Raw genomic sequence first — 24,486 nt, 5'->3', positions numbered from 1 at the left:
AAACATGGAAATAGAAAACTGAGTGAGTGATGTCTTATGTCATCTGATACCAAATACTTTATAGTAAAGTAGTTTCATGTAATGTGATGCTTTTGTTTTTGTACAGTTGTGTTAGAGCAGGCGATATGAAAACTGAACCAGTGTTTAAAGTGAATTAATGGCGCGCTCTAGTGCCACTCATCGCAAACTGCAGCATGAGGCCATATGAGGACAAGCCCTGACACCAAAACATATGCCAAGAGTTCAGGAGTGGAGTCAACTCTAAATACCTTACATCTCTAATTATCTACACTTAAGGTGTTTAAAATCTGCATGGAAACTAAAGCCCTGCCTGGGGCTGCATGCTTGGATTTTAGCCTCTAAATTTACTTGCAAACTTTGTCGTTTTTACAACCCAAAATACTGCTACAGGAAAACAGTGGGGGTAGTGTGCACTCTGACGTGTCTCAGTAAAGTCTCAGTAACAACTATTACTGAAACAAGGTTCAGAAAAAAGAAAATACTCAGCCTTGTTTCAAAGGTGAAGAGGCAATAAAACCTCACCTACACACCCACACTGAGAGGAAGAGCAACTGCAGAGCTCCCTAAAGCTCTCTGAAGAAAATTCAAAGAGCTCAACCATCAAGTTTTACTCAACAACACAGCAGAGGCTGTATCAAGCCCCGGTGAGTACTGCTTATGACATTTACTGTAAAAAGACATGACTTAACCAGGACTAATTAACTCAATCTATGGCTGAGGTTAATGTGTCTATTATCGTCTATTTAACAGCAGACAAACCACAGTCCACTGGGTCACAGTTCTGCGTTTCACCCATTCAGCCACAACAAATTTCTCTATGTGGACTTCATCCCTCTTTACTACCTTTCTTAAAGCCTCTCAGGCTGAAATTTACAATGCAGTCTTGTTATCCCTCCATCACAAACACACACACACACAAGAAAAGCATGACTTAACAAAAACTATTGAACTAATGAAATTAATCTGCTGATATTTTTTTGAAGCTCCACTGTATCATGATATCCCTGTGATTTTATACATACAGTAGCCTATATTGTACTATTTTTGTTAATCTGAAAAGAGAATATACTTTTAAAATTGACACATTTTCAATAAAATGCATAAAAATCTGGTAGACAGTGTGTTACTCTGATTGAACCTGTCATCAAATCTCACCTAAGAATCTGTACCTTTGCCCTTTCAGTTTGTTGATTTGGACTCAATTCAAGATTTTCATTCATAACTCGATTTATGCTTGAGATTATGTTTAAATTTTAGGGCTCCCACTGACTTAAAGTAAGTAGTTACTAGTTCAGGCCATTTAACAACTAGTTATTGTACATTTATGATATTGATTTAATTAGTAAAACATTTAAGGAAGCGCATCAGAAAATGGTTTGAGTTTAAGGACTGGCAAAGAACGTAACATTAGCTGTGTCTCAATTCAGGCTGCATTGGAAGACTGACTGAGTCACATGGGCACCACTGGACTGTTCCAATTCGAGCCCTCTTGAAATGACACCGCACTTCAGATTTCTTGCCTGACATATGTCACTGTTATGGAAGTTTTCTGGAAGCTGGTGAAGGGAGAACTCAGGCAGCAGCTGATGTCTTATGCAAAAGATTTTAATGTAGACGTGATGCATCAAGGAGACCAGAAGGTCCTGCCTGGTGTGTCTGGCCTCCTACTGCAACACTCACCTGGAGCCGCACCTGACAGTGTCAAGCCTGAAAAAGCATCAGCTGATCGGCCCCGTGGAGAACCTGGAAGGCAGGATGTGTACGAAGCACGATAAACTGCTGGAGCTGTTCTGTAAGACCCACCAGGTGTGTGTCTGCCTGCTCTGCACCATTTCAGACCACAAGACACATGATGTTGTTCCTCTGAAAGAAGAATATGAAGAAAAGAAGGCTGAGCTGAGCATGAGAGAGGATGAACTTCAGCAAATGACCCAAAAGAGACGACAGAAGATTATGGAGATCATACGTTCAGTGGAGCTCTGTAAGACAAGTACAGACAGAGAAATAGAAGAAGGTGTTCAGGTCTTCACGGCTCTAAGGAAGTCCGTTGAGAGAGGCCACGCTGAGCTCATCAAGACGATCAAGGAGGAGCAGAGAATGAAGGAGAAACAGGCTGAAGGCTTCATCAATGATCTGGAACAAGAAATCTCTGAGTTGAAGAAGAGAAGCGCTGAGGTGGAGCAGCTCGCAAACTCTGAAGACCACCTCCACCTCCTCCAAAGCTTCTCGTCCCTTAACACTGCTCCACCTACCAAGGACTGGACAGGAGGCAGTGTCCATCCTCCATCATATGTGGGGATTGTAAGGAGAGCAGTGAATCGGCTGGAGGAGACGCTCACTGAGAAGATAATGAAGCTTCTTGATACTGAGCTGGAGAGAGTCTGGCAGTACACAGTAGATGTGACACTTGATCCTGATATAGTACAACCCATATTCTCCCACCAGTTTGAAGGGGGTAGATCAGGGCCTGTGGATTCATATTAGGATTTCTCATTTGGAAGATCATATTTTGAGGTTCCCATTAGAAGGTGGTCTATGTGGTCTTTGGGAGTGGCCAGAATGTCCGACATCAGGGAACTGATCACCCTCAGCCCCACTGATGGTTACTGGTCTGTTTGTTTAGAGAGGCAAGATAGGTATTTTGCCAGTGGTGAAGCAGAAGTCCCTCTCTCTCTGAAGTCGAAGCCTGAGAAGGTGGGGGTGTTTGTGGATTATGAGGAGGGCCTGATTTCCTTCTATGACGTTCACACTGCTGCTCTTATCTACTCCTTTGTTGGCTGCTCCTTCACTGGTAAATTTTCCCCATTTTTTTTTCTGTCCGAATGACGGTGTTGTAGTCCACAACCAATTCATGCACCCTGTACTGGCCAGAATTTAATTCCACAACTGCAGAAAATTGCAGAATCTCTTAAATGAGCCTGATTATTTTCATCAAAATCCATGTGTTATTCCCTGTGGAATCAGTGAAAATGTTGAAAAACAGCAATGTTTAAGAAAGTGATGAAGAAATCCTGAATCCACCCCCTGATCCGCACAAAAACTGTGAAAGGTTTTAGTGATGCAATTGTAATTACATACATGTGCATGTGCACATGGTTATCTCCTGGTTACTGTTCTTATTTCTGTTTTACTGTTTTACCTTCCTCTTCCTTATCATATAATATCAAATTACACAGTGTATTGTGATTTAATGCAATGTAAGGTTTTGTTATGTGATGCGTTTGAAGAGAAAAACAGTGACAGCTGAAGACGCCCTCTAGTGGAGTTTACAACCAGTGTGTAAACTGCAGGTACCACGCAACTGCATCAGACACTGAGATTCAACACAATCATTTGTTATATGCATTGCCTTTTTGTCTGTTTTGACTTGTTTAAAAACTGAATGCAAATGAAAATGTAAATGTCACCAATAAATAAAAACATTAAAACAATCTTTTTCTCAGTGTAGAGGTAAGATGAAGATTTAAAGCTTTCCACCTTCTTCTCATGCTCAGTGTACGATGGAGACTTGGAGAGCCTTTGGTTTTATTTTTTGTATCAACAAGAAGAAAGTCATAATATTACAAGAATAAAGTCGTAATTTAACAGGAATAAAGAATCTTGTTTTTTTAGAAAACAAGCTTGTAGGAGAACCCATGCATACCAAGGTTTCACTCCTTCTGCCTTCTGGATCAAATTTATTCTCATACAAATCTATCCTCAAAATCTCAGATTTTTTCCATTTAAGTGGTCGTAATACTACAATGTATTATTCACGTATAGTACATTTTTTATCTCATGCGTCTTAACTTTGTTTCTTTTATTGGATCTTCCTCTCACACAGTTTTTACTTTTGTATCCTTACACCTGTTGCTTTGCCTTTGAGCACATTGGCTCAACTCCTGCTGTTTTTAACTTGCTATATAAATGAATCTGACTTGACAAGAGACTGCACTGCAGAGTGAATACATGACGGGTGATTTCTTTAATTTACTAGTAAATGTTTTTTTTTCAAAGTGTTAGGTTTGGACCATAGATAGACTATAATAGATTTGGACCCCTCGCAGTAACCTACGTCATTCGGAGGCGACAGACCGTGTTTTTTGTGCAGTGGTATTGCGCCTGCGCAGTGTGAGGAGTCCTTCACACTCGGCCTGCTGTAGGTGACAGATCGGGGCAGCAACACCAACAACATGCAGAGCTGGACTCAGTTGTACCGCTCGCTGGCCACGGTGAGTGTGGACCTTGCTTACCCACTAACCAGCGTATGTTGTCCCGGTTGGACAGACTGGTGTCACTGGCTGCTAGTTTACGGGAATACTGGTGTTTTCACATCTGACGCCCGGGCCTAGCCAGTGGGCCAGCTAGCTAGCTGTGGTCCGGTGAAGTCATACGGAGAGGACGCAACACCAGACTCCACTAGGCGAACCTGCAATTCACAGTAGTTTGGGTTATGCTGAAAAAAAAGCTGTCACTGAATATGAAACTGTTATGATGGCCAATTTTATAAATGTTTCTTCTACAGTTCGGCGTGAATGATACAGGCGCAAAGGTCCTTAGTTAGAAATAAGCATGCCTTTTGAAATGAAAAACACGGAAAGAAGGAGGTCAAGTTAGATAGTGCATACTGCGAACACATGATCAACACATTGAGATAAGTGATGTTTGTGTGCTGGCATACGCACATAGTTTTACAATAAGGCTACTGACAAGTAGATGTAGCAAACCGATGTTTTGATTTATTTCCCTACATGTCACGTTAGCACGCTAAGCTAGTTAGCAGCGGTTACCTAGCTCCTGACGCAGAAGCCTCACAACTGTACGAAGTAATCATCTGTTTTATAACTATTAGTTTGACAAGTCGTATCCACCGTCACCGTCACTCGTACTCTTCTTGCTGACTGCGCAACAAGTCTAAAGTGACGAACAGCTCCCACCTACTACAGCTGTAAGCAAATAGTTTAGTACTTATTTAAAAAAGGAGACTCTAACCCCACAACTAACACACATACAATCCTTTCTCCAAATGTTGATGCTTAGTTGCTTCTCCGTACATGTCCTGTAAAAGTCAAAAATGTCCGTGGCACGTGTAAAGTTTGGTTGTCCGATAATATGAGTCCCTTTTTTCACTTTACCTTCTTCTAACCTCATCATTGTGATGCTAACTGTTTACGAGGAACTTTTTTCTTTCCAAAATCTTCCACTGTGACTTAAACACTCTGTGTAGTTGAGCAACTGATCGTAGACATTTTGGTGAAGGAAATACACAAAACAATCAGGCTAATGTCATGACGGGGAGTTCATCTGGAAAATATTGTAAGTAGATACTTGTGCCTGAGTAGAAAAAGATGACAAACAAAGCTCTGTTCTTCTCCTAGAAGTTGAACTGGTTTAATTACTTTGACCTTGGCTGCGTTCATTCTCTATAATAAACTGCATTGCTGTTATATTGTTCTAAACATTTGATAGAACAAATGTTGTAATTTAGTTTTACTTTGACTCTGAAGTGAAATCACGTTACAGTAAAACAATTTTTTACATGCTCTAGTGTACTTATAAGGTGTTTAAATTTTGGGTTGTGACACTGTTTTTCTCACTTGTTTTTTTTTTCTTCCTATTCACAGCGGAGCCACCAACTTCCCTGCAAACTACATGGAGCTACAGCTCTATCTGTCAGAACCTATGCTGACAAAGCAGCAAGTAAGAAATTATTACTTCATTAATGGCTTGTTCTCTTATGAACTTTAGCCTCATGTTTGATAGTTGTTTGCCCTTTAACTGACGCTGGACCTACTTATTACATCAGATCGATGGAACACATACCTGGGTATCTGTCTTTAGAATGTCTCAAAGAGCACAGAATCTAGTTTCCTCAAAATAGACACACGTCAAAAGCTTTAAATATATTAAACACGAGTTTAGGTCAAAAAAATATCCATTTTCTTCCTTTTGTCAGGGACCAGGTTGCATTGATTAAATTAACTGTACCACTAAGAATTACTATAATGTGCAGTTTGCAAGTACTAACAAATCCTGGTAATCATTATCGATATTGTCTGACCTGGTTAAATTTCATTCAAATATATTATTAAAAAGGTTTTAAAAGTGTAGTGGCTCCTGCAAAAACCCTGACATGTTTTAAGAAAACTTGTGTGAGTCATTACTTTTGTTATATTGAGAAGTTTTTCTTTTGGGTACAAATTAATATCAGATCTGCCACCGTCATATGGAGAAACAAAGCAAATAATAGTTGATGCCAAAAATCAAAAGGATTTAAAATCAATCATCTAAAATAGTAATGAAATAAAAGGTAATGTAAAATTGCTATTCTATGAGTATGTCAGTGTTTTATGTCACAAGTACATCCTCCATCTTGTTATAACAATGACACAACAACAGCACCTGTGCCAGTGACAGTGTGAAAGTTGATCTTTAAACTCTTTGCTGATGTTTATGTGACTGAAACTTGTGACTCCACAAACAGAGTTGATCAGGTTTCCTTAATGGTGACTATGAGGAAGTGGACTTAGCTATTTTTCAAATCTCACAAATGCAGAATTTGACATGAAACAAACCTCACAGGAAAAAAAACATTATCGAGATTTGTAATATAAATATGAAAATGTGTATAACAAAATGGAGGAGAATTTGTTTCACTCTACTTTAATCATTTATTTATCTTTTAAATACTTTGTGGGGATTTTATTCCATTATTAATAATCAGCAGTAGAGAGATGACAGAATATTCAAGAATAAGACAAAGGCCCAGTCGGACACAAACTGGGGACGTCAGTGTAGTGTCAGTGCTTTAACTGCCAGGCTGTACAGCAAGTTTATATGTATAGAACCTTTCAACAATAAGGCAAATTCCTATTTTACTCAAAAGCATGATAAAGTTGCTGTGTTTCCTCTCTATAGTTGATGCAGATGTCACAGTGGTGGGCTCCGGTCCAGGCGGCTACGTTGCTGCCATCAAAGCTGCACAGCTCGGCTTCAAAGTAAGACTCCTCCCCAAGAGTATTTACTGATAGAAATGCATACTATAAATTTCATTTAATGTGATATTTATTGTTATATTGTAGAAACACACTTACTGAATGCAGTTTATGGTCAATAATGCTTGTTTTCTTTGTAGTGTAGAAACATTAATGCAGATGCTGCCTCTAAAACATTTGTTTTCTTCAACAGACAGTGTGTGTGGAGAAGAATCCCACACTGGGTGGGACCTGTCTGAATGTCGGCTGCATCCCCTCAAAGGTAATAAAATGCTTCTCTTTCTGATTGATATTGTGAAATGTGTTTGTAGTTGGAGCAGTTGAAGAGACTGCGGTGAACAAACTCTGATAATGTGATTATTTCAATGAGAACATCCCATACATCGCCATCTTCTGTTCTTCCCACTCTGTTCTCAGTTATTTAGTTGGATGCAGTATGTATCCGTCCTTATGTCTGTCCATCCAAATGTGATCTCTCAGGACCAAATTGTGAGAATTACTTCAAACTTGACACAAATGGTCACTTGGAGTCGAGGATGAATTTATGAGAATTTGGATCAAAGGTTATTGGGACCTCACAAAACATGGTTTTGTACGTAATCCAAGAATTTATGTGCAAAATGAAATTTACAAAAAAATGCCTAATGGTATAAAATTAGCAAGCAGGTCATGAGCTGACAGAGAAAAAGTTAATATAGGAGGTAAACAATAAACCACTTGTACAATTGTTGTTCTACACAATATAGTTGTAAATACTGTAGTGTGTTCGCCAACACCTCATTTCAAATAACAAGATTCCATTTGATAGCTGCCGGTCATGTGCCGCATGTACTCCATTGAATAGCACCGCTACTTACAAGTGTAATATTAGCACAACAGAATGGAGTGAGCCTAACAATCACTGGGTGCTAAATTTAATTCTTTCCTGCTGGTATCCACCGCCATTTCCTGAAAAGCTGAACATAAACTACTTGACTGCATATGAATGAAAAATCTTGAGAATGATGTTTTGTGTCTGCAGGCTCTGCTGAACAACTCGCACATGTACCACTTGGCTCATGGCAAGGACTTTGAAAGCAGAGGCATCGAAAGTAAGAGGCTTCGTTGCACTTTAAAAGTAATCTGTGGATATTTAGTGCAGCTCAGTGGATTAGTTCAGATGAAAACAGAATCTCAGATTTTCCTGTTTATCGACTAATGGATAAAAAGACTAATTGTTGGAAGTCTGTGTTTATATCAGTTTCAGGCCTCACATTGAACCTGGAGAAGATGATGGCTCAGAAGAGCGGGGCGGTCAAAGCTCTGACCGGTGGAATTGCACATCTATTCAAACAGAACAAAGTCAGACTTCTCTCCGTGTTAACAGTTCTTGTTTTGCATCTTATTCACACATCCACAGTGTTTACAGTATGATGTTGCCCCCTTCTCCCCTCAGGTGACCCATGTAAATGGTTATGGGAGGGTGACGGGTAAGAACCAGGTGACGGCCACAGCAGAAGATGGCAGCGAGCAAGTCATCAACACCAAGAACATCCTCATCGCCACTGGCTCAGAGGTCACGCCCTTCCCTGGGATCCAGGTACAGCTGAGTTTCCCTCCCGCTGAAATCTTTACAAGCAAATATGAAAGATGGAAAATATGGAAACCAAACATTTTCAAAACCTTGATCCATTTAATGATCTAACAAAATTATAACTAGCAAGGAGGTTTAAATACATGTGGTCGTATTGTAACATGGATGCTGTGAGACTCGCTTCGGTTCTTCACCATGATTTTATCATGAAATAAGTTCCTCTTCTGTTAATTTAGAAAAAATGTTTGCTTGTCAAAGATTTGCTGCTAAACAATAATTCTCTATATGTCACTCCTGGCAACTCATGGTTCATATAACCCATTAAGACCTAAGGCATGGAAAAAAATACACTCTAAAACCGAAGTGTTGTTTGAAATCAACCCCCCCACCTGAGGGTTTTCTGAAGAGCTGACATAATTGCCAACGTTTACATTTTATTTCACCAGGCTAAGATAGCTAATAAACAAACATTTCCCATTATGCATTTCCCCTCTACTGCAAGTATTTCAGCATATCACGATATATTTCATTCTTTGCTTGTCTTGAAAACATTGACATTGTGAATGATTTGCACGTCTCTCTGGTTCTAAGACACGCATACACGTATGTCATATTCTGGCTTAATGCGTTAAATCATCAGCAGATGCCAAGTCTAACTGACTGCTGAGTATTCACTTAAAATGTATATGGGGGAAAAAAGATGTTGAAGGCTGTTAAAACATGTTAAGTCTTGTGTTTTTTTTGTTTGTTTCTTCAGATTGATGAGGAGATCGTTGTGTCATCAACAGGAGCTTTGTCCCTGAAGAAAGTGCCCGACGAGCTGATTGTGATTGGAGCTGGAGTCATTGGAGTGGAGCTGGTCAGTCTCACCTTAGTCTCATTCACCAAGAAACACATTTATGTGTTAGATATTGACTGTGTGATCTAGAATAAAAAATAATTGTAGCTGAAGAGATCCTCATAGCACCAACATCTCATGTCCTCTTTAGTTTGGAGCTCTTGAATCTGTCCTCTTAGTAACATAAATGTTTGACCTCCTGTACTTTAGGGTTCAGTGTGGCAGCGTCTTGGCTCGAAGGTCACAGCGGTAGAGTTCCTTGGACATGTTGGCGGCATGGGCATTGACATGGAGATCTCCAAGAACTTCCAGCGTATTCTACAGAAGCAGGGCCTCAAGTTCAAGCTCGGCACCAAAGTCATGGGAGCCACCAAAAGGCCCGATGGGAAGATCGATGTGGCGTCAGTAAAACACTTCTGAAGCTATTGACTTTTGAAATATTGACACTAATATTTGTGTGCAGCACCAGTTTGTAACAGAACTTGTTGATGTATTTGATGTTGCAGAGTGGAGGCGGCAGCCGGGGGGAAGAATGAGACGCTGACGTGTGACGTGCTGCTGGTCTGTGTCGGCAGACGACCTTTCACGCAGAACCTCGGTCTGGATACTGTTGGCCTCGAGGTGGACAACAGGGGGCGCATCCCTGTCAACAACCGCTTCCAGACCAAAGTACCCAGGTATCTCCAAGCTTAGACTGACTCCTGTAAACAAATAGTTGTCTGTGGGAGGTGGCCCGACCCGTTGGCATGTCTCAAACCAAATATTATTTATACAGCTTAGTGATGATCTGAAAAGGTATCGTCCAACTGATACAGGAGAAGAAACTGGTCTTACAGGCCACTTAGAAAGTTACAGTTTACTAAATCCAACAATTCATTTTGACTGACATTTGTTTTTTAACATTTAAGATAAGAATCCCTAAAATTTGGTGTCAATGTGTCTCTCCTACTCTCTCACATCATATCCAACCCATATCTAAAAAACGGTAAAAATGTAGCAAAGTCTTAATATCAAGCTGAAGATGGATAAGCAAAAAATAATTTAAATCTTAATCACATAAATTATTTTAAAAGCTTTTCTTCCACCAATAAAATAAAATTAGGATTTTATCATTCATTCTTATTTGATACCTGATACATTTATAATGCTTTGATTAGAAGCTGCTACATATCGGATGTAAAGTTTTTAAAGTAAAACAAGACGTTTCTGTGACTGTTTTCTCCCCTCAGTATTTATGCAATTGGTGATGTGATCGCCGGACCAATGTTGGCCCACAAGGCTGAAGACGAGGGCGTCATCTGTATTGAGGGCATAGCCGGCGGCGCAGTGCACATCGACTACAACTGTGTTCCCTCTGTGATCTACACACATCCTGAGGTGTCCTGGGTGGGCAAGACAGAGGAGCAGCTCAAAGAGGAGGTGAGAGTAAGGGGGTGATGATTATTAAGAGGGTGATACTAATTAATGTAGATAAGGAATTATAAAACAATTACAAAATAAATTAACATGACTGGAGGCATTTTCATAATGTTTGATCAAACAAAACTTTTTATGTCTTGTCATTGTTTAATTTAAAACTGCAGTAACTGAGTTTTTTTTGGAGCAGCAGAAACAATATGAACTTGTTATGAAACTTGTTGTTTCCACATCCAGCAGTGACAGAGCAACATGACCATTAATTTCCTGTGGCGTTAAAGTCCACCCGATAAATCTGAGTCCACAAATACATCTGTTTCCAATCTCCACCACTTCCTGGGGGAGGTCTTTGACTCTCTAGCTGCTAAATGCTCCTCTATGTTAACCAGCAGGCAGTGGATAGTGGGTTTCCAGAGGCTTTTCTCAGAAAACAGCCGTGAGATTGAACCAGAACAGTAAAGCTGTGGCCCTGACAGATAAACAATCCATTCATCAATCAATCAAACTTTATTTATATAGCACCTTTCATGCGGGTTAGTGCAACTCAAAGTGCTTCACATATGATTGACAATATGATAATAAGTCAGACATTTGAGAGGAAAAAAAAGAAGCAAGAAAAGAAACGATTTAAACAATTAGACAGTAAAATGGTGATAAAATGAAGTAAATTAATAAATAGAAAAATAAAAATGAGCTGAAAATCACTGTAGAGCTCCATTGAGCAAGTAGCTGCAGATTAAGCTGATCATTCTGTGCAAGTTCGTCACGACCACAGACAGATACAAATAGTGGAATGAATCTTTGCAGCAAAGATTTTTTTTTAGCAGTTTAAATCCATTATCTATGAAGTTTATCCTTTGAGTGTCACATGGGGAGCTGGAGCCAATCTCAGCTGACATTGGGTGAGTGGGGGGCAGGTCCTGGACAGATCGTAGGGTTTAAATATAAATTCCAAAGTGGCAGAAACAGGAAATAGTTGGGTGGTAATTGCATGTTAAGCACACCACTGCCGACACCACCATGCCGCTCCCATCTTCATCGCATTAAATTGTTTGTGGTTAAACTGAGCCATTTCTCAATCTGCATTTGTCATTCACAATGTCAGCCACATGAGGCTTTCCTCACATTTGACATCACCAGTCCACTAGAAAGCCTTAATGAAGAATACAAATGATCAATGGGAAGGTGCAAAACTAACAAATACCAGCCTCTATATGTGTACGTATAATGAAACATTCCAGACCAAAAATGTACATCTCAATATCGAGTTTCTGTTGTTGTCTGAGCGGCATGTCCAGCAGTGTTTTACTATCTCCGTTGCTCATTGTGGGAACTGTGGGGTTTCTCTATAATATTGTAAGTAAATTGTAAAGTGCCTTGGGATAATGTATATCATGATTTGTCACTATACAAGTTGCATCAAATTGAAATCGAGTCTTCCTCCTCTGCTCCTCAGGGCATTCCATACAGAGTTGGCAAGTTCCCCTTCGCAGCCAACAGCCGAGCCAAAACCATCGGTGACACTGATGGCCTGGTGAAGATCCTCAGCCACAAGGAGACAGACAGGATGATGGGAGCGCACATCATTGGACCTGTAAGAGCTGCATCCCACACCAGACACATGACCTATCCTGTATGAGAGGTGTTAACCTGTGTTAACCCTTAAAGACCTAAAGCGCTGAATAGAAACGCACTCTAAAACTAAGTGTCGTTTGAAGAGAACCCCCTAAAACCTGAGGGTTTTCTGAAGAGTGGACAAACGTGCCAATGTTCACAAAAACTTAGTTTCTCAGTCTCTGAAGCAGATAGTGACATGGAATAAAAAACATTTGGCAGCTTATACATTTGGCTTTCATTGTCAACAATTGCCTTTTCCCTAAACTTCATGAACATTTTTTAAATAACCAATAAACATGGCAAACTCACAGAGATCCCCCTCTTCTTCCACCTTAAACATGTTTTTTAACAACTGAGCCTTGATCAACAGACACATCGTCTGGGTCTGAATCGTCATCATTGTGATTTTCATCGTTGTATTATATGTAATATTACTTCTGTCGCTTTAATTGTCAGCCCTTCTCTGAAATGCTACTTTATAAACTCTTTTGCTGGTTAAGAGAGCTAGTGATCAAACAAACTACATATTATGTATTTCAACATATCATAATGTATTTCATCAGCCACATGTCTTTAAAAATGATGACATTGTGAATGACACGCACACTCTCATCCGGCTCTTGCGGTAGAAGCACACAGACCTTGCACCTGGTCTTAATGGTATACACACACATATTGCATCCTGTCTAAATGGTTCACATCAAAAATATTGAGCCTGGCCCTTATTTCTATGTTTTTGGGTGCTTTATTAAAGAGGAAGATCCTTTTGTTGAACCACAAACAGCTGCTACATCACTCAGTTCAAAGCCACATGACTCCAATGCCAAAATAGTCATGTTGCTTGGCAGAACATGAGAGTTGCTGTTTTACCAAGGCCTCAACTGTTAGGATTAGTGACTAATATGGCCCAGTTGGAAGGAGGCTTGTTTTATGTGTGAGTCAAAGGATGTATCCTGGTTGAAAATGACTCCAGGGTTCCTTACAGTAGATTAAGAGGCCAAGAAAGAAGCCATCCAAACTATCATTACAGGTCGAATACAGACTTTCCTGCTAACATTCAAATTTGTCCTTGTTAACATAAACAAACTGGAATGATCTAAGTACGACTTAAACCAGCCTCATGCTGATCCTCTAATCCCAATAACATGCTCCAGTCTCTGTAATAAAGCCTTGTGATCCGTGGTGTCACTCTCAGGAGTGTTGTTTCTGTGCCATGATGTTCATCTAAATACTGACTGACGATTTTCGCACGAATAATCACATAAATGTAATGAAGATTTGTAGGAATACACAGGAGGTTGGATATAGTTTGATAGATGGTTAAACATCTGGGTTAAGAGTAGCTTGGTAAGCAGTGGTTGAATATTGGTGTGTTTTCTTGCAGGGAGCAGGCGAGATTATCAATGAAGCTGCTTTGGCCATGGAGTACGGAGCTTCCTGTGAGGACGTTGCCAGAGTCTGCCACGCCCATCCCGTATGTTACATGCGCACGCACGCACGCACGCACGCACACACACACACACACACACAGAGGTTCACCAGAATATCAGACACATTGGCTGCTGGAAATGAATAAAATGCAGTTTCTTGTCATGTCAGGCTCAATATTTGTGTTGAGATATCAAGTTGTAAAACAGTAACATCCTTCAATGTAAGATCGGAGGCACTTAACACAATGGTCATGTAAAGTTTTAACTTCAACTTGATTTAATATAACTTTCCAGACACATGTTAAAACATCAGTCAAACCAGCATTTCTTTTAATGCAACTGGATGGTAAAATATCAGATAATGGTTAAAGGTGTTTGACATCCTTTCCTAAAGCTGAAGGGGATATCTTCACTTAACTTGATATTTAACAGTGTGTCCAAAACTCACTAAAAAATATTTAGTTATTAATCTCATGACACAAAGAAAAGGAGCAGATCCTCACAGATGAGAGGCTGAAATGTGGGAGGATTTTTCCCCCTTTTGTTTGGGGAAAAAAAGCTTGTATTAAAATAGCTGTCAGTAGATATCCTTTTCACTGACTCATTGATTAATAAAATAATTATTTGCACTGCATAGTTCAACCTTAATGATAAGTAGTAAATCATAATTTAATAATTAGCTTATAAAACATCAGAATAATAAAGTTGTAAGCAAGTGGTGAAGTGTGACTCTAACGTGACAGTATTTGTCCAGTGTAACTGGTCAAATGGAGATTCATTAACTGTTTATACAGGAAATATAACATGCATTGATAAACACTTAATTTGCTTTCAACTACATAATAGCCTGTTCTAAATTTTCAAGAACAGAACAAAGCATCACAAATATACCCATAACAGTTATATATCATAGAAAATAAAATCTCTCTTCTCCTGCCCCCTCCCCCTCACCCCCTCCTCACTCTGGCCATCCTCCTGCAGACGGTGTCGGAGGCCTTCAGAGAAGCAAACTTGGCCGCTTCCTTCGGCAAAGCCATCAACTTCTAATCTGCCGGCCTGAAGTCGCCGCACCTTCAGTGTACATAACAGAGGAGAGACTGAGTCCAAACCTTCATCCAACCCACCACCATCCTCTGTGTTCATCAACACTGTACCACATTTAGTTCTTATGTTATTTAAATGTTCTCAGTAAAAAAATAAAGAGGGCTTGGGCAGTAAATAAACAGTGACTGCACATCAGTCTTTCTGTTTTACAAACGCATCATTTGAAAGAGAGTATTATGCAGCTATTTAAGGGATAAAGAGATATAGAAACTATGTTGGTGGGGTGGCTGTGGGTTCTCTTGTAAAGGAAGAGTGGGATGTTTATGTTTTTTCCTTTTTTTTGCAGTACGAAACACAATACAAACATAAGAGCATCAGGACAGGAAGCTGAAGCCGCTCAAGATCCACAGATTCAAGTTGGCACAGTCACACATATGCAAATGCAAAACCAATATCGCAGGTCAAAGTTCACCAAAGTTGAACTCCACATGAAGCAAATGTTTTATTCACCCCCTCACTTGCTCTGATATTAGGTGAACATGATGTGAAGGGTTGCCACTGATGCATTCGCACACGTGTGACTGTGTCCTTAAAGGTGAAGTCCATACCTGAAGCTGCTCTGTGTGGGTGAAAACTTGACACCATGTTGTGCACCTGACCCCTGCCCCAGCTGCGGATTCAACCCTGGATTATCCAAATATATTTGATATATAATCGTATAACTCAAAGTATGAAGTCCACTTTGGTGATTTAGGGTCATCATTTGAGGGAATAGAGTCATTTGATGTTCAGTTATTGGATTAAAGGAATTAAATAAATTTAGAAAATACCATTTAATGATACATCATCAGTGCTTGTCCCTGTTCTGTCTAGCACTCCAGAACAACTTGTTCTTAATTCATTAGTTTGGTTTACACAGACACATGCTGAAACTTTTGTCCCTGCGGAGCAGAATAACAGCAGATATCTGTGTAACTGAGCGGACGTAAGCTTTCCATGTCAATATAAATTCACTTTGGTAAAGGAGCTGGTCATAGTTGCTGGGAAACCTGTTCTTGCTTATCTGCCCACTACAACCAATAAATGCAATATCCATGAAATAAAATAAAGTGTTTAACATTTAATGATGACTTTCATTTAAGGCCTCTTCACACAGGTCAGCAGCTGTGTCATTGAACCACATGTAAAAGAAATGTTCACAGCTCCCCATGTAACAGTCTGATTTACTCTATAATGAGGAATGCAGTGATATATCACTGTTTAATTATTTCATCCCTGTCAATTATAGTTTAGGATCCCAAAAATTTAATGAGCTGTATTCTTTCTTGTCTTTTTTTTTTTTTACATATTTCTATCAGTTTTTTATTTTTATTTTGCTGATAGTAATAATAGTTAAGCTCTACATCCAGAGTTGTGCAGTCCTAGCCATACATCATAGTAGGAGCATAATCAGTTAAAGTGAACCAATTTATATGTATTACAAATGTTACCTTAATACATATACATTTTTTTAAACTTTTACTTATCAGTTGTTTCCTTAGCGATGCTGCGTGCACCTGACGGTGTTTATACAATAAAACTAAAAAGCATGAAAAAACTGCCACCATTCCTCTGTCCTGTTAGTGGAGTATTTTTATTCATATAACAATCACAATGCTCTTCTTAACTAAATGGACTTGTACAAAATAAGACTATCCTACCTGGACTTATTGTATAAAGTAAACATACTGAAACATAACATTGTAAACAGTTACAATCTGTGCATACACACTACATACATTTGTATATATTTTTTTCATGTAACACTAATGCCGAACACATTTAACACATTTCCCAGAGTCCCTGCCTGAGTCCTGACAGTCTTTGAGGTAGTGAGGTCTAATAACCTGGGGGCCAGACCTGACCTGACCCGCTTCACCACATCCTTTCTTGGTGCATGTACCAAATTCCTTGTTTGTGGTGGTGTGATGGATGTAACCTGGTTCTGTCTGAGATGTCGTTGGTTCCTTCTGCAAACAACTCCCTAACTCCAGCATCGCCTCATACGATCTGTGACTCAGGTTTAATCACCTTCGCTGATTTCAAGATTTTGTGCGGCTCAAAAGGTTGAACTCTCAAAATGTCCTCTTTTTTAAAGTGAGTCCATGTCCTCCGTTGTGTAGTTGTACTGTTTCTCCTGTCTCCGTCTGTTGTTCCTCAGTCCCTGTGTGTTGTTTGTTACCTCTGGCTCCAGCAGAGTGTCTGTGGTAGGAAGAAGGGTCCTTGTCCTTCTCCTTAGAAGTCTCTGTGCTGGGCTCATATTGAGACCTTGGCTCGGTTTGTTGCGATGGTCCAGTTTAGCCAAGTACGGATCCTGTCCTGCAGCCTTCGCTTTCATCATGAGACGCTTGGCTGTTTTACTGCAGATTCAGCTTTCCCATTGCTTTGTGCTTATCCAGGTGAGGATGTTCTGTGTCCATCTTTTACTGAATTGTCGAAACTCCTGAGAGGCGAATTGCGGACCATTATCGGAGATGACAACATCTGGTATCCCCTGTTATGCAAAGTGGGCCTTCAGCTTTCTGATTACTCTGCTATTCTTTGTGTCTGGCAGATGATCTATCTCCCAAAAGTTGGAATAGTAATCCACAGCTATCAAGTAGTCCTTGTTCTGAAAAGAAAACAAATCCGTTCCTACCTTTGCCCATGCAGGGTCTGTAAGCCATGAGCATGGACATACATACGCCTGTATGTCATGAGGGTGCGGTGTCTCTGTTGCTTTGGATCTACTGATCTGCATATGTCACATTTCTCCCTCACTGCGAGCTAGCCAATCAACAAAATCACAAATGTCCGCTGTCCTGGCTCCTAAATGGTGGAACGAGCTCCCCAATGACATCAGGACAGCAGAAAGTCTAAACATCTTCCGCCACAGATTAAAAACACATTTCTTCCGACTACACCTTGGTTAAGAAGATGATGTCTAATAACCACCGTCAACTCTGGTGTTTAAAAAACCCACTCATATGGCACTTACATGTAGCACTTGTGGTTTGGCTTTTTTGAAGCAAAGGTACTTACATGATTCTTGCTGTTCTGGGTCTGTACCCTCATGGTTGAATGCACTTATTGGAAGTCGCTTCAGATAAAGGTGTCAGCTAAATGATATTTAATATGTAATATGTCTCAGTGTCTCCCTTTGTGCTCTCTGGTAAGTATGCTCTACTTAGTGTATCTGCCAGCAGCATGTTTCGGCTCGGTACATAGATGATGCTGAGGTCATACTTTTGCAGCTTGAGAAGCATCCTCTGCAGTCTCTTTGATGCAAGTAATAGTAAGTAGTGTTTTCCTGTGTATATTTTCCAGCGGCTTATGGTCGCTCTGTACTGATACTTCTCTGCCATCGGTGTACTGATGAAACTTTTCCATCCCAAACACAATGGCGAAGCACTCCTTCTCAATTTGGGCATAGCCCCTCTCTGTAGGTGTAAGTGCCATACTCCCAAATGCTACTGGTTCACCTTTCTGAGTCAGTGCAGCTCCCAGTCCTGTTTCTGATGCATCACTCTGTAGTGTCAGCTCGTCTGCCGAGTTATCGTATTTCAGAACTGGAGCATTGGCTATTTTGTCTTTCAGCCTTTCCTTCAGAATGACAGGATTCCTTCACTGGCCTTCCTGCCCAGTAAAGTCATTCTGGTCCACCACTTGAAACTCCAGTCTACACAGTTAGTTTTTTCTGGGGTTTCTGACCTTGACCTTAAATTTCCCTAGTGGAAGTAATCTAGTCTTGTTATGCATCACTAGTACTTTCTCTGTGTGCTCCAGTTGTATGTCCAGGTTTAGATGGTGTAAGGGAATGATGTTGCATGTTGCATGCACCCATTTACATTAGAGAAAATAACTGAATGCAAACGACTAAAAGTAGAATCCTTTTTTTTTTTCTCAGTGTGACTGAGAAACAGTAATTGACACAAAAAAGCATTAATGAGCCTCTAACCCTAACCCAACCCTTTTTCTCCAGTTCTGTGAGTTCATGAGTCTCTGCTGTCTCATGCATCTGTCTGGGAGCGTGGTCCGGATTCTGCTCGACTACGTCAGCCACGTCCACATCTGCTCCAAGCTCAGACTCATCCTGGAGAAACAGAGAGAGTGGCCTGAAATATGTGAAATCCTCAGTGAGTTCACTCATGATGACATGAAGTATCATGAAATGCAGACTTACCTGCAGGAAAAACAAGCAGACACAGCATCACACTGTGAAAACTAACTTAATCAATCGAAAGATTCCTTTTCCTGATCCTCAGAGGATGAACTCTTCAGATTTTACTGCTAGCTTGCCACTGTCTGTACATTTTAGTATCCCCGCTGGTACGACTCCAAGACTAGATCATATGATCAGTATGTTGCTTGCTCTCTCTAGCACTTTGCTATTGCAGCTATAATGTATAGTGCAACCTGTAGGGGGCACTAGCAGACCTGTAGGCAAGTACAAATACTTAATTGATATTCATACAACTGGTCGGCTCATTGTTGTTTGTCGTCTGTGGACAATGTGAGCAGAGGGACACAACTCCCCATTAGGTGCAGTGGAATGGTCTGCATGTTAAATACACTGGAACAGGTGACACCTATAAATAGCATGGTGGTGTGTGTGTGAGTGGGGGGTTTGTGGGGAAACTAAGTTAAGACATAAACACTGTGCTGCTGCTGCTTTGTCCTCTAACTTCAACTCTTACATTTTCCACTTAACAATGATGAAATCTGGTTTTATTTCAGGTGTATCTTGTAGATTCTCCTTCACACAATGATGTACAATTCTTCAGAGTGTGTGGTCATTGAGGTGCCTGGGTCACCAGTGATGTGTCTGATCAACAGTAAGGAGGCCAGGGGTCAAAGTGTCCTGTAAATAAATAAAAGAATAAATATGTTGAAAAGCTGATAAAATAAAAACAGAAGAGCTCAGGAAGAAAGAAGTCTGTAATTTTAGGCCACATCCATGCTACTTTGTTTTCATGTGAAAAAACGGTGTTTTCAAACTAAAACAAATCTCTGTCCACACCAGTGTTTTGGCTCTGTACCAGTTTTAATCCCTGTCCATAAAACACTCATCATGTGACCACTCGTACACTGGGCCTGCACAGGAAGCATTAGGTTGTAAGTTGCAGAATCGTCCCGGATGCTTGAATAGTAGCTCGTCTCCTACACATGTGAACAGTTGTATCATTGTCAAATACGGAATTTAACTGCACAACAGCTGTTAGCAAAGACAACAGAGTCAGCAGCACTTGTAATTGATTGTCCATGTTGAGTTCTACACATAGACTGTGGTTCTACACACTGGTAACTGACGCTAATGCCGGTTGTTTTCTTCTGGAAGGAGGATCATTTGATATGCCTAATAGGCTTCTCAGACACTGTTGGGTTCTCCTTTAATGAAGAACCTATGGTCTGATCTCGTACCTCTTTATTGTATTATATATGGATCCTCATTCTGGCCCATGTGATGTTTTCTTCAAGCTTCCCTAGCAACATTCACTAGTGCTCGGTGCTGTTGTGGTCAGGTTTATCATATTGTCCATGTATGTCCTGATTGGTGTTAATCAGACCCCCGACTTTTGGACATGCATAAATAACTCACTCTTATGAAATGTTATTTTAAAAATTCATCAAGAGGGGACAAATCATTTTCACCTCGCTCTTGTTCATGGTGAAACTCCACAGTCTGTAAGTCAATTTTCAAAAGAAAAAAAAAGTTTGAGAAAATGAAAGGTAAAATAATAGCATAAATAATTTGCCCCTACTAAATATCAATTAAAAAAAATTCTTAGGAGGTGATAAAGAATTTTCACCTCACAGCAAAACTGTCACTCAATCTTCTGGGAATCATGAGCATCTACTCAATGACATTGTAGTCCATTCAGTGGACTACAATGTCGTGTACTGTTCAGTGTCAGTTTTCTCCTGCAGATGTTGTGTTGTTGAGGAGAGAGCACCGAGGTCATCGGCAAACTATCAGCTAAACTATCATGGCCACTTCATATGCTGAAAGAAAAGGGATAAAAAGCAAGATATTTATATTATAATCTAATTAGAGATGCTATAACAGCAGCCGCTGTCTAACCTGTAAAATTTGACTGCTCCTTCAATAATCTTCATTCATTCATTCTCAGTAACTTATAGCTGTTGCTCTGTCAGATGACGCACACTGTATTTGAATAACTGGTATTTTAGCAGCAAAGACTCCACCTCTGTTTGAACACTGACTATGCAGGTTAACTGTGCGTGTGTGTATCAGTGTGTGTGTTCTGCAGGTGTGGTGGTTGCTGCAGGACGAAACTGACCGACCCCAAGAGCTGAAGATGGCCCATTGACGTTCAGCAGCCCAGAAAACCGCTCACGCTCAACAGCCGCCTGAACAAATGGTGAAGAAATGAGATTTAAATGAAAAGGAAGAAAAGTTTTGGACGGAAAGTCTCTTCGTCTCATCTCAGGTAGTGTTGATCTTACTGGGGTTTTCTATTTATTATTCATATCCAGGGTCACACATTCGTTTGTACCTGCTTGTTTCTTTCAGGAGCAAAACATGTAAGATGTCAAAAGACAAACCGCATCGTTCATTCCGCAGTTAAACCTTTTCTGTGTGTGTTGATGGGAAAAACGTTCTGTGTGTTTGATCTGCAGTCAAGCTAACATTTGTTTTCTTTGTGGTTAAACCACCAAGCTGCCACTTTCACATGTCTGCTTGTCTTTCTTTGTGGTTTTCTATGGTCCTGTCTTTCTAGCTGTTTCCCATTTTTCTACTTCTCACTGTTCCGTCTCAGCATTTCTTCCCCTTCTCATTACTCTTTTTCTTTGTCCTTCTTTCTTCACTTCCTCTCTTTATCCTCTTTCCTCATGCTTTCCCTATTTTCTCCCTCTGTCCATCCTTTTTTCTCTCTCTCTATTTACTTAATTTCTTTCTTATGCTTCCTTTTGTATTTCTTTCGTCCCTTCCCCTTCCACCTCTTTTCTCAACCCTTAATCCTTCTTCATTTTCACTTGTTTGTCTTCGTCACATTCTTTCTACTCATTTTTGTTTCTGCATTTCTTCCTTTTCCCCTCATTTCCTCATTTGCTCCCCTTTTCTTCCTGTCATACTTATCTTTCCCTTCTTTCCATCATACCTCTCCTTTCCCCACTCTATTTTCTGTGTCTTCTTTTTATTCGATTTTTTTTAGCTTCTATCTTCTATTTTGTGCAACCGTGATTGTTTGTAAACTTCAGTTAATCATACTTGTTTTCCAGCCACATTTATGTATTAAAGAACGATAAACTTTAATCTGCAACTGTTCACACCTTCATGAAGCAGCAGCAGCGGAAAGAAATGACATTTACATTTCTAGTCTCTGCTGGTTTCGGCAGTATGATTAGTTAGGCGTACTGTATGTGAACAGAATATACACTGTGTATTTGGCATCATGGCAGTCCAATGACATTTGGTTTCCACATTGATATCCATTCATGCAACCCGAACACCATACGGCCTGTAAAGGACTGAAGAAAGGGTAAATCTGATGCGCCAAGAATTAGAACAAAGGTTGTTGTGCCTCTGGAGAACAGGATGCAAACTTGATTTTGTCACAGACCACTTTCACTGTTTAAGTAGACAAGTAGATGTTTGGAAAGAGGCCGGACTCTGTCGGAGCGATGAAGATGTGGTTTCCCTCCTGATTACAGTGAAAACTGACTAAATGAAGAGGGAGGGAGGAGACGTTTCCTCTCTTTGATCAAACGCTTTGGGTTGTTTTTGAGGAAATAATGGTCACACCATTAGACCACTTCCTTTCTCTTCCGCTTCGTTTTTTATTCTGAGCAGCACAGCAACAGTTCAGTTTCCACCAGTCGAGCAAGCAGGGAGGTCGACATTCCTGCCGAAAAGTCCCCATCAGTGAGTGAAATATTTCAGCTTCAATCTGTGACATGTGTCTTTGGCTTGATTTTGGCAAAACCCTGTTTTTTATGAAGAGTATTAATGGGTGTTTAACATTAATTGGTTAAGATACTTGATGTGTAGACTTTGGGTTATAACAGATTATAACCAGTTTCAGAGAAGAATAATGTGACCTTGCATTATCATCTACTCTTTTCTGCAGTAAAATACCTTTTAAACAGTTGATTAATTGATTTATGTAAAAAGAATATTTTGCAAATTATATTTTAATTTAATTCTTAGAGGATCTTGCTGGTGAGGTGCTCTGATGAAAGTGTCATGGCAGAGTGAGTTTTCATCAGCAACTCTGCTATAGATGCGTCTCAATACCCCTTTCATCCAAACCACTCCAGAGTAGGTCTGGTAAAATGGAAACGTTTTGAAACGCTGCTGGCCACGTTTTAGTTTGAAAACTCTGATGATGACGTAGACACTGATTGTGTCTTTTGTTCACAACGTAGCCTTTGCTGATTCGTCAGGCTCCTATCACATGACCCTCTTTCGTAAGAAAACTACTGGCATTAGCCTTGGCTACCAATGTAAAACACAACATGGATTACAAGCGATGCTGACCCTACTGTCTTGGCTAATTCTGCATTTTACAAGGATACAACTGTTTACATGTGCAGGAGACGAGCAACGTAGCAAACACATCCCTCTCTGTTTACACCGGCAAGCGCATGCCCAGTGTGCATGAGTGGTCACGTGTTATGTGTTTTCAGGCTTGTTAGTATGAACAGAGATTCAAGTGATACAGAGCCAAAAAGGCCTTTGTGGACAGAAAACGTAGTCGTGTGGATGTTGCCTTGATAACAAATGAAAATATCCAATGTAAACATCATGCTCTCTGCGTACTGGTCATTTACAGTGCGTCATGGTGCATGAAAATATGGCCCTATATGATTTTACAGTGTGGCCTCAATCAGAGTCAGTGCAGACAGTGTGTGTCAAACTAAAGTCCCTTATAGAGGCTACATCATGTGAAAGAGGCAAGAGGCTTTTTCAGTTCGGTTCGCCACATCTTGTTCGTCAGGTCTCAAACAGATTCTTATCTTATGGCCACAAGTTATTTATCTAGTTCCCACGACTAAAAACACGTTATTATTTCATGGCCACGCAATACTTCTTTTTTTCCCCAATTTTTTTTTCTAAGGGCTTCTGTAAGTTCTTGATATTTTTTAACCAACACATTTTACAACCAGTTTCCTTCTACAGCTCCTGAAATCCATCCGTTAGGTTTTACCAGAAGGCTGGACTCAATGTGCTGAACACAGGGAAGAGAGACAGCAGAGTAAAAATTCAATGATTTATTTACAACTATAATGATTTGTTTATAACCTTTTTTTTTCATAACAACTAAAAAACAAGTGTGGACAAAATGAATGTGCCTTCTATCTGAATTAAGAAAAAGGGGCACCCAAGGTACAGTGTTCCAGGGAGGGGTGAGACAGAGGGATGGTGGTGGGGTGCAGGCCGAGCGTGGCCTCCACACATTTTAGTAAACAGGAGGTCAGGCAGGTAACAAAACAGATCCAAGAGTTCAAGGCTTGTTTTAGGTTTGCTGTTGCAATATGAATGACAGAAATATTTATTGGATGTGTACTTTTTATTTTGGTCAGTGTCCC

General features: G+C 40.1%; 1 protein-coding gene and 1 pseudogene across 1 annotated transcript; both read left to right on the top strand.

Annotated features, from left to right (window-relative positions):
- The first annotated feature begins 1,117 nt into the window (after positions 1 to 1,117).
- LOC117763230 lies at positions 1,118 to 2,899 on the top strand (annotated as a pseudogene).
- A 1,195-nt stretch (positions 2,900 to 4,094) lies between these two features.
- dldh (dihydrolipoamide dehydrogenase) lies at positions 4,095 to 15,177 on the top strand. The gene is made up of 14 exons (XM_034587969.1): positions 4,095 to 4,232; positions 5,625 to 5,700; positions 6,919 to 6,998; positions 7,189 to 7,257; positions 8,017 to 8,086; positions 8,236 to 8,336; positions 8,431 to 8,574; positions 9,326 to 9,427; positions 9,617 to 9,807; positions 9,913 to 10,083; positions 10,636 to 10,825; positions 12,279 to 12,416; positions 13,824 to 13,913; positions 14,851 to 15,177. The coding sequence occupies exons 1-14, from the start codon at positions 4,194 to 4,196 to the stop codon at positions 14,914 to 14,916; spliced, it is 1,527 nt and encodes a 508-aa protein (XP_034443860.1). The 5' UTR covers positions 4,095 to 4,193; the 3' UTR covers positions 14,917 to 15,177.
- Positions 15,178 to 24,486: the final 9,309 nt, after the last annotated feature.

The sequence above is a fragment of the Hippoglossus hippoglossus genome, chromosome 6 (genome assembly GCF_009819705.1).
Source record: "Hippoglossus hippoglossus isolate fHipHip1 chromosome 6, fHipHip1.pri, whole genome shotgun sequence".
Classification (NCBI taxonomy): Eukaryota; Metazoa; Chordata; class Actinopteri; order Pleuronectiformes; family Pleuronectidae; genus Hippoglossus; species Hippoglossus hippoglossus.
Note: the sequence above shows the minus strand (reverse complement) of the source record. Positions and strands in the feature narration are given on the sequence as shown.

Bases quoted from the DNA above. Each gene is read 5' to 3' on its own strand.
- dldh (XM_034587969.1), top strand. From the start codon at position 4,194: ATGCAGAGCTGGACTCAGTTGTACCGCTCGCTGGCCACG. The intron at 7,258-8,016 runs GTAATAAAATGC...TTGTGTCTGCAG, and splicing joins TCGGCTGCATCCCCTCAAAG to GCTCTGCTGAACAACTCGCA. The intron at 9,808-9,912 runs GTCAGTAAAACA...TTGATGTTGCAG, and splicing joins GATGGGAAGATCGATGTGGC to AGTGGAGGCGGCAGCCGGGG.